The 11,309-nt window shown below is 33.8% G+C and overlaps 1 protein-coding gene across 1 annotated transcript; it reads left to right on the top strand.

The window, feature by feature from the left end:
- Positions 1-167: 167 nt before the first annotated feature.
- On the top strand, positions 168-11,161 carry LOC134239897 (nephrocystin-3-like; the record flags this gene model as incomplete). The annotated part of the gene is made up of 18 exons (XM_062722033.1): positions 168-298; positions 529-627; positions 1,259-1,414; positions 2,021-2,157; positions 2,312-2,423; positions 2,783-2,890; positions 3,340-3,513; positions 3,686-3,873; positions 4,011-4,180; positions 4,642-4,813; positions 7,684-7,804; positions 8,047-8,175; positions 8,377-8,495; positions 8,617-8,749; positions 9,016-9,132; positions 9,341-9,484; positions 9,750-9,830; positions 9,924-11,161. Coding segments are annotated over 18 exons (3,161 nt in total), but the record flags the coding sequence as incomplete, so codon positions are not given.
- Between the last annotated feature and the right edge of the window lie 148 nt (positions 11,162-11,309).

Below are 11,309 nucleotides of genomic sequence, written 5' to 3'. Positions count from 1 at the left end.
ATGCAAATTTCAAAATTGCAAAGGAATATCTTTTGGCAAATTATACAAAGCACATTCATCATCAATATTTCATGCTATTTATTTTAATAAACTGATTCAATCAAATTTAAAAGAAACACATTCATCAGGGGATAATCTTATAATATGTGAATATTATTTATTTTCAGCTCTATTTTTGATCAGAGATGACTCATTCCTTTGCCAGATTCCAGAACCTGATGCCGGTTACTTCTTGAAGAAAAGTACGGCATCAGAGAAGCTCAAATTATTTGGGGACAAGATCTCAGAAAAAATACCAGTATGTAAAATTTCAAATAGCATTTAATTTTGATTTGTTCGTTGTAAATGTATTTTTCTAAATCATTTTAATTTAAAACAGACTTAAGAAGATAAAAAACTGCAGTTTAATATTTTACATTTTAATCGTCTCTGATTGTGATTGTTTTTCATGTACATTTTACATAATATATGTATCCTGATTGAATGGGTTAAATTTTTTACTGTTTACATGTTATATTTGTTTTGCAGGCAAAGAGAATTGTTAAATACTCTGCTACATATTGTGGTATCTCCAGAAATACTGCTAGAAAACCTCAACTCAACTTCAGTTCTTCCTTTAAACAAACAGTAAGTTGGCGTTTAAAAAAGGCAGGGAATTTATCAACTAATTGATATCATCCTCTGTTATCCTACATGTATGTACACCCAGCATTGGTATCCCAGTGGAAAATTTCAGAGCAAGTATTAACGTTACAATACAACATTTATTTGCACTAGTTATGCCAAACTTGCAGGAATTTTGAATCTTTGTTATGCCTCCTTCGAAGAAGGGAAGGCATATATTGATTTGCTGCTGTCTGTCGGTCGGTCTGTCTGTTGGTCCATCATTGGTTTACGTTCATTTTCTTTGCAGGGGTTACACATATTGAAATGAAATTTGGTATACAGATTTATCATAAAAATATCTAGGTCAAGTTCTGTTCAGGGGAAGATCAGGCCATTATGGACAGAGTTATGCTCCTTGAACTTTGGAAAAATTCCAATTAATTATTTGCATTTTCCATTCATTTTCTTATTTTCAGCTGTTTTGGTGCAGACAACAATGCATTAATTTATGAATCCGCTTAGAAATCATTTGATAGATACAATATATGGGACTGACATGTGTATAGCGGCTAATTCATGATTGCACCAAGAACTCGATCTATACCCAGTGATTGCAAAGGATAATTGTTATTCATGTTTCTGTATTTCTCAGATCATAGATTTCTGCAAACAAAGGATCTCCTTTGACTATTTTGGTGAACAGCCTCGTCTTTCTTTATCTGATGATATTCCCAGCAAACTGGAACATTTAGAGTACATGAAAACCAAAAGTGAAGATGTCATTGGAAGAGAAGACATACTCAAAAAAGTAAACATTTGTTACCATTGATATTTTGTAATCTATACTAGGATGTTTAACTTTTAAGCCAGAACACAATGCAGGTGTCCGAAGATTATCACTGTTCAATCAGATATTTTTTTTTAAACTTAATATGCAATGCAGTTTAACTATTTGAGTACATTTCAGTCTTCAGACATGAGTAAATATAGTTAGAAGAAGAATTCTCTTAAATTTAGATCAAGACTTCAGCTTTTACTGTTTCAGAATGCTTTTTATGGCTAATTTATTGAAGGACTTTTATCAGAGTGGATTTATAGATGAAATTTTTAACTTACTATACTAGTATGTAAACTGATAATTGTTTTTTCTTTATACATGAAATCTGAAGAAAGAATTACATTGTATGAAAAATAGAAAGCACATATTTATATAAAACATGTGTATGTGAAACTTTTGTGCTAATTGCTTTAATTCAAATAAAATTGTACAGCCGTTGTTAATGCTGAATATGATAAATGGGGGAAAAATTCTTCTTCTCTTTTTTTTTCAAAGTTACATTGAATTGTTTTCATGATAGCTCAGTGCACATGCATTTATCTGTATTTCTGAAACAATTAAATTGATTTTATAAAGATCGAGGATTACATCCAAATTGAGGATAAGGATGTCCCTATGCTGGTACTAGGAGAAGCTGGATCTGGGAAATCATCAATTCTCTGTAAAGCTGCTTCCTCTATTTACAATAAAGTTCAGGATGAAGAGTTCCCTGGGTAAGATTTTCCATAATACAAATAACTATATTAGCAGAAAGATAAAACTTGTTCAATGTGTAAAAAGAAACTTCAGATAAAGAGAGACAATTTATAAAGTCAAGTTTGATAGCTTAAAAACTGATATCTTATTGATGAATATTTTTCAATACAGGCCGAATGGACATAGATGGAATGTGTTCTTTCATTTCACGGGGTCAGTACCTGGTTCCAGCTGTCTGGAATCCATGTTAAAAAGGCTCCTGGTGGAAATGGAAGTTTTAAATGTAAGTTCACATTTAATAACATGTGTTTCAGAAGTTACAAGTATGATCAAACAGATACAGAGGAAAAAATACAAACTCCTTCAAATTTGATTTTGTGGGAGGTGCATAAACAGAATAACACAACAGATGAAGGGGAATAAAAAAACAAACTCTTGTCTCAATCCCCATAATTAAGTAAATTTATATTACATGTATTCAATATTGTTCATTTTTATACTTTTAGAATTTAAAAAATATTTGATGCATTTGCGATTTCTAAATGATACTTCATCTGCAAAATATTTGGGAATCTTGATTACTTTTAAAATATGTGCATGTATGTATACCCTGATTACAATGTATTTGTTAATTGTTTACAGGACAATAACATTCCCCGGGGAGTGGATGCCACTGCTCAGATGTGTTGTAGTCTTCTATCCAATCCCAACACTAAACCTATGATATTATTTATTGATGCTCTCCATCAGGTAAGATGATGTGACTGACAACAAAAGTAAAAACAAGTATTAATGCTGAATGTTCTCTGATATACATGTTAGGAATGAATGCTGATATTTTTATGCACAAAAAAGAGCACTGGTGCAATTTCAATTTAATTCTTTATCCTTCATTAAATCATGACCATTACTGCATACAAAGTATACATGTTATTTTTGCCTTTTCACACTTGCAAACATTATTTTGTTCCATTCTAAGTATACCCTCAAACAGCTGCATTGAAGAGATAGTGCAGTTTTCCTAGAATGCCCTGTTTTAAATTTATCCTCTTACAACAAGGGTAAAATGGGCCAATATTTCCATGTATTAAAATTTTAACGGAGTGTAGAAACACTAAACACTTCGGTCAGAAAAGGAAATAGTGTGCTTTAAACTCCACTTAACCTTCTGACTTGACTTTAATTATGTTGATATGTAGTTTGCAGATGATCAAGCAGCTAGGGTGATGTCATGGTTACCAAGGAAACTGGCTCCACAGGTTCGGTGTATATTCTCCATTCTTACAGATTCTTTTCAACACACAACTTTAGTCAACAGGGAAACCAAACCTATTGAGTATGTGGTACCATGCCTACACCTTGATTCTAGAAAGGTAGGAATAAAAATATTCCATGTAATTAATCAACAGTTCTGCCTCAGAATTTGTAATTTTATAATATCCTCTTTTATTAGACTTTATCTGGTTAATGATGTTCTACTTTATATAACATATCCCTATAAATTTCTTTATGATACATTAACTAACTTTGTTTTTATAACTTCAGAAAATTGTGACAAAATTGCTAGGAAAATATGGGAAAACAATTTCTGAAAGTCAGTTGGAGAAAATCATGACAAAGGAATCCTCTTGTAATCCACTTTGGTTGACTGTGTTTTGTGAAGAGTTAAGGCCCCTAGAAAATGGAAACGAAATTGACAATAAAATTGATTCAACACCAGAGGGACTGCTAAAGTAAGTGATATAGGAAATTTGTTCCACTGTAATTAGAGAGGTGTAAGATATATAGTGGCAGGCTGAAAATTCTACATCATTTTCTACTTTTAAAAAAATCTACTAAATTTTAAATCGTTTATAAACAACTTTTGCAGCTTGATGGATGCTGTGTTGAAGAGATTTGAGAGTTCCCCTGATCGTGATTTATCCATTGCCACCATCTGCCTTCTAGAAGCTTCATCATCAGGTCTGCTGGAATCAGAACTGAGGCAGTTGTTGGGGAACACCACCACTCTAATGCCACCTTCAGAGTTTGATGAAAAGGGTAAAAATAAAAAATAAAAAAATTATGCCCCTCTGCTTTTTACTTCACCCACAGAGACTCTGTGAAAAGAGGTGAACAGGAGTGTTAAGCCAAGAAATTTTTTACATTATCATTGTGTGAAATTGCTGTTTTATTGGTATCCTCAGATTTCTAATTTTTTTTCTCAGTCCCATCAATTTTAAGATAAGGTTTCACTGTACTTCCCTGAAAGAATGTCCTACGTTTATTGGGCACATTACATGAATTTAGCAAAGATATTTAATCAGAAGTCAAGATCAAAATACTTAATGATATATGTTTTTAAGGTTAGTTTTCTTTCTATTTGTATAAATTAGTTGTCGAATTCATATATTGTGAATAAATGCATGTTTACTATGTAAATTACTTTTAAATAAGTGTTTGTATGAAAAGATCATTGTTACATAAGTGAACCTTAAAAAAAAATGTTTTCTTTTTTTCAGAGGAAAAAGAATCTTCTGAAAAGGAAATCTGTAAACAAAATCTACCTCTTTCTGATGATCTTTGGAGTGCGGTATATTCTCAGCTGCAGCCATTTCTCACACCTTCTGGTAAAACCCGCCAGGGCAGACTTAATTTGTATCATCAGTCCCTCCATCAAGCCGTGAAAAATAGGTTTGTCATCAATGATCATCAAATAAAAAGAAATCAAATTCTGAGCCAAACTGAGTGACTAGCTGCAATAATGTAACCCTCTGTGATATTTTTAGGTCACCTGAGTAAACTCAGGTGACCTATTGCTATCCGTTTTCGTCCGTCGTCGTCCGTCGTGTGTCGTGTGTTGTGTGTCGTGTGTTAACATTTGAACATTTTCAGCTTCTTCTCTGCAACCACTGAACCAATTTCAACCAAATTTGGCACAAAGCATCTATGGGTGAAGGGGAACGAAAATTGTGAATTTCATGATCCCTGCCCCCCTGGGGCCTGAGGGGTGGGGCCAAAACCACTAAAATTAATGCAATCTTTAAAAATCTTCTTCTTTACTCCTGGACATCAAGCAGTCAAACTATTTGCATGATTGTAATCAGCATTGAGTCCTCTACCAAAATTGTGAAATTCATGGCCCTGGGGTCAGGGGTTCTAGTGCTAGGGCGGGGCTAAATAAGTATATAGTGAAAATGCATTATTTCTTTGAAAATCTTCTTCTCTGCTTCTGGGTATTAAATAAACCAACTAAGTACATAGTTAAGATGAGCAATAGTGCCTCTACCAAAATTGTGAATTTTATGGCCCCAGGGTCAGGGATTCTGGTGTTAGGGTGGGGCTCTATTGATTATATAGTAAAAATACATGATTTCTTTGAAAATCTTATTCTCTGCCCCTGGGTATTAAATATACTAACTAAGTGCATAATTATGATGAGCAAGAGTGCCTCTACCAAAATTGTGAATTTTTTTGGCCCCAGGGTCAAGGGTTCTGGTGTTGGGGGGGGGGGGGGGGGCTCTATTGATTATATAGTGAAATTACATGAATTCTTTGAAAATCTTCTTCTCTGCTCCTAGGTATTAAATAAACTAACTAAGTGCATAGTTATGATGAGCAAGAGTGCCTCTACAAAAATTGTGAATTTTATGGCCCCAGCATCAATGGTTCTGGTGTTAGGGGGGACCTTATTGTTTATAAAGTGAAAATACATGAATTCTTTGAAAATCTTCTTCTCTGCTCCTAGGTATTAAATAAACTAACTAAGTACATAGTTATGATAAGCAAGTGTTCCTCAACCAAGATTGTGAATTTTATGGCCCCAGGGTCAAGGGTTCTGGTGTGTGTGTGGGGGGGGGGGGCTCTATTGATTATATAGTGAAAATATGTGAATTCCTTGAAAATCTTCTTCTCTGCTCCTAGGTATTATATAAACTAACTAAGTGCATAGTTATGATGAGCAAGTGTGCCTCAACCAAAATTGTGAATTTAATGGCCCTATCATCAAGGGTTCTGGTGTTGGGGGGGGGGGGGGGCTCTATTGATTATATAGTGAAATTACATGAATTCTTTGAAAATCTTCTTCTCTGCTCCTAGGTATTAAATAAATTAACTAAGTGCATAGTGATGATGAGCAAGAGTGCCTCAACCAAAATTGTGAATTTTATGGCCCCAGGGTCAAGGGTTATGGTGTTGGGAGGGGGGGGGGCTCTATTGATCATATGGTGAAAATACATGAATTCTTTGAAAATCTTCTTCTCTGCTCCTAGGTATTAAATAAACTAACTAAGTGCATAGTTATGATGAGCAAGAGTGCCTCTACAAAAATTGTGAATTTTATGGCCCCGGCGTCAATGGTTCTGGTGGGGGGGGGGCTTTATTGATTATATAGTGAAAATACATGAATTCTTTGAAAATCTTCTTCTCTGCTCCTAGGTATTAATAACTCTAAGTAAGTGCATAGTTATGATGAGCAAGAATGCCTCTTCTAAAATTATGAATTTCATTGCCCCAGGGTCTGGGGTTCTGGTGTTAGGGTGGGGCTCTATTGATTATATAGTGAAAATACATTGTACATTAAATCTTTGAAAATTTTCTTCTCTGTCTCTGGGTATGAAGCAGATGAACTACCTATATAGTTATGATGAACAAGGGCCCTAATCTTGCAGAATTGTGAATTTCAAGGCCCCAGGGTCAGGGGTGGGGGGCTCTACTTATATACTGAAAATGAATTAATTGTTTGAAATCTGGTCCTTTGTATTTATAAAACATTTATTTACTTTTTGATAGGCAATTTTAAGGGTGCCTTTTAAAAATTTGTGCAACCTAGGGTCAGGGGTTTATGTGAGAGTGTTAGGGGCACTACTGATTATTGATTAATATTACTGATTAGTTGGAGTGCATTTTTGTTCCCCTACCCTGCTTATGGGTATTCAGTAACCAAGCTAAGCAACTGCTAAGTTTATTGTTATGATGATCAATGGTGCCCTTTCAAAATCGTGAATGCCATATAGCATCTGGCTTAAAACATGAATCAAATTCAATACACTGTAACTGGAAAGTTGTTGCATAATGCTCAGGTGACCTATAAGGCCCGTGGGCCTCTTGTTAAAACTGAATCATATGTCCTCTACAAATAAGAAATGGAGAGGGCTACATATTAGTAATTTCAGTTAAGTGTGAAGTTTTGCATTACGTCACAACCTATGATGACAGCTGCGCTCAAGGTAAATAGTACACGCCTCCTAACTTCAAGCTTTACTGGAAGTTTCTTCTAATCCCTGATTGGTTGCTCATGCAACAGACTATTTCTGTGTCAATGTTGATAATATGAGTTTACCAATCACGCAGCAGGGGTGTGAATTGTTTATACTGGATGCATCTGTCGAAAAATATTGTTACCTAATGCAAAACTTACACTTAACTGAAATTACTAATAATCGAAGCTATGAGTGACAGATTTAGATTATATGTCTTAAGTAATTATTCTAATATATTAGTAACATCAAAAGTGCATGAATGGACATGCATGTATATTAAACTTTGGCTCTTAATTTTACAAGGTACTTTAAGCAAGTAGAAGATGAGGGAGGAACAGGCGGAGAGGAGGATAATTACTATTGGTGGCATAAAATGCTGGCCAGTTATTTTGAGAATTCAGACAACTTAGATAGATATATAGAGGTTTAATTTAGTTTTTCTGTATAAAGCTGAATTATAGAATTTTATGTACAGGATATTAAATTTACATATACTTTATGTGAAAAATTCAAGACAAACGTTCTAAGGACAAATTTTAAGATCCATATTATTTTGGATGTTGATTTTACACAAATTTTTTTTTTTTTAATTTGAAATATGTAGTTTCATCAGAATCAGCAAAGATAATGTCATTTTGTAGTTACTAGCTTTAACTTTATTTACAGGAATATTTGTACCAGTTAGTTTGTCTAGAAGACAGTTATAGACTTAGTGACTGTTTGTGTGATTGGAAAGTGTTTGATGCCTTGTATAATGAGGAATATAGTTCTAAATTGTTGGAATATTGGAGAAAGGTTTGAAGACTTTTGTATCTACTGTGGTGACAGAGTTGATTTATAGATGTGTATACTTATACACTCTACTATCTAAAAAAATAATAATAATAAAAAAAAATTGGAAACTGCAAGAATGTTATCATAGTTGAATTAGAATTCAAAATTTGTTTGTCGGAAAGAATGTTTCATCAAATCATTATTTAAATTTTCAATAATTAGGTTGGAAAAGCCACAGAAATGATAACAATGTATGACAGAGCTTTAAAGAAGTTTGAAGAGGATGAAAGTGTTGATGAGGAAGCCATTTCAATCAGATATGAAAAAGTCTGCAGAGTTGTGTAAGCAACCCCTTTTTAATAACATAAGTGCACTCTCTTATTGTACCGGTATACATCAGTCACTCTTATTATTGGGGATATTATAGTAGATGTATATTGTATATATCAATTTTTACTACAGGATACAAGCAGGTAAATATCAAGAGGCTCTGGAACTGTTAAAAACAGCCCTTAAAATAGAGGAGAAGGAACTAGGAGCAAGACCTCACAGGATGGTGGAACTGTATGCCCTAATGGCTGAAATCTATGATGAGGTATTCTTTATAGCATACATGTATATCCTCTTTTTATATGTAGATCAGAATAAAATTAATTAAGGCCCTAATTTTTTTCTCCATTGAAGCAACTTTATCTCATTCCTAATATACTTCATAATAGCAGTATAGATGCAAATTAGAATACATTTATAGGAAATAAAAACCCTAATTAGGAACAAAATGCTAAAGAATTACCCTATCAAATTTACTTATGGTATGTGGAATTATACAAGTTGTACTGTAGTTTTTTGAATTTCCTTCAGAAACTGAAACTGAATGACTTTGTCAGTCCCAGTCAAATTCCAGACCTTAGAATGACAATTTACTATGGAAAGAAGTCTATAGCACTCAGGAAAACTCTAGCAGGAAACTATCACAAGGTAAGGACATACAATACAATGTATGCAAGTGTAATTTTATTCCGATGTTTTATGTCCAAGTGCTATTCATCTCTTCCTTTGTTTTGTGTTCTGACCAGCAGAGTTGCAGTCTCATCATTTCCACCTATTAGTATATGTAGAAAGAAGAAGTCAATACTAAATGAAAGAATTTTAGTGAATATTTATAACCTGTATGTGTTATCTGTAGTTTAAGCTAGGTATGAGTTTTATGAAGCTGGCTTTTAACATGGAGAGCTGGGAGGCCTGTGGAGGGGGTAGTGAACTATCTGGAGAACAGGCCTTAGAAGTGGGAAATAAATATATCGACAAAGCATTGGAAATATTTGAGGAGGTATGTTTTAAACTTAATCGAATGACAACAGCAGATCAGGAACATATGTGTCTCTTACCATTTTCTCAAAGGCTAAATGGTGAAAATTAAAATTTACTACAAGTACTGTTCATTATTTTGAACTTCATTAATTGGTCTACATGTATTTTATGGAGAAAATTGAAATCCAAAATTTAGTATGTCTTAAAGGTATCCAAACAAACAAACTTTAAAAAGTATCTTTTACTTGTATACTTATACATATATCTTCATATTATAAATACAGCTGAATGACATGGGACACTATGCAGAAGCTCAAATGACAAAAGGTGTGCTGGCGCCACGGGGTAGTATGGAGCAATTAAAAGTAAGTTATTTTTAAGTTACAATTATTTTGCTACTGTGCTAATTGTTTAATACATGCTACATCCAGTATTACATATTTTTGTTCATTTTGCAGTTATATAACACTGCTAAAGATCTATGCATGCAGATGTATGGAGAGTACCACATTCTGACATCAAGACTGTATATCAACATTGGAATTGTATATGAGGACAATAATGATTATAAAAAAGCTTACGAGTATTTCAAAAAATGGGCAAGAGTAAGTGAACAAATATTAGGGCCAGATCATCCAAAGACTCAGCGTGCCAAAGGTGTTTTAAGAGAAACAAGATACAGAAGGATAGCCAAGAGTCTGGGAGAACTAGAGGATGGGGACTTGTTGGACAATACAGAAATGGACTCCAATGACGATACTGATGAAAACCCAGAGGAACAAGATAGAGACGTGGAGAATTTTCAGTCCACACATTCAGACTTGGAGAGATATTGCGAAGACGGACCAGGTATTGATTTAAACGAGGGCTCCACTTTGAATCACAGTGAAAGTAGTGCTAGTATAGGGAGAGATGTCAGTAATGATAACAATAATTCCCAAGCTAATCTAGTTAGATGTGCAGAAGAGAATTCCCAGGCATTAATGAATGGTTATTCCTCAGAGTTAACAGCCAATTCAAGTAGTGACAATGACAGTAGCGAAGACGTACACGATGATCAGTCAGAACTCTATGCAGAGGATTATGTATTTAATTCTGTCAGTGACCCTGTGATAGATGATTTCAATGTTAATTTAGAGGACAGTGAGGAGGATGAAGATGAAATCGTTCAGCTTGCAACACAAGACTTAAATTTTCCTGATGTAGAACAACATATTGAGAATGATAACAGATATGAAGATTTGAGGGAGGGTCATGAAAGCAGTGACGTAGAGGGGGAGGACACTGTAGTTGACTCAAACAGACAGGTTACTGGGGATAGAAATTGATGATCATGCATAGGTACAAGTACATACTTAAATGTGTATTTCTGTGCTAAATATTTATTTTAATTCGATGTAAAATTTTCTACTTCTATTTTTCTTAAATTTAAAAAAATGTTGAATATCTTTAAAGATTTTAAAAATCTGTTTCAAATTAAGTTGTCAATTTTCCTAAATCTTGGGTATGTTCCATGCTTATATTATAAAGATTAATGGAATTTAAATTCCTTCAGAAGAGATGAACACGTAGACCATGAAAATTTAAACAACATGAAGATAAAAAACATGAAACTTAGACTTAGACAGAACATTTATCTGTGCTTTGGGAAGGAAAAAATTAGGGAAGGTAGAGAAGCATTATTATTTTTAAGGGGGGGGGGGGGGGTTAAACAAAACATCCAATACTGATGACAATGATTAGTGCTTTAAAGCATTACAAAAATTAAAACATCTTTAAAAACAAAAAATCAGATTTCTTGGACTTTACAATATGTTATTTTATAAATATACTGGTATGTACTT

Source organism: Saccostrea cucullata, unplaced genomic scaffold, assembly GCF_032062105.1.
Source record: "Saccostrea cucullata isolate Sc308-1 unplaced genomic scaffold, CSIRO_AGI_Scuc_v1 ctg17355, whole genome shotgun sequence".
Lineage (NCBI taxonomy): Eukaryota > Metazoa > Mollusca > Bivalvia > Ostreida > Ostreidae > Saccostrea > Saccostrea cuccullata.
This window is presented reverse-complemented; position numbering and strand designations above follow the sequence as displayed.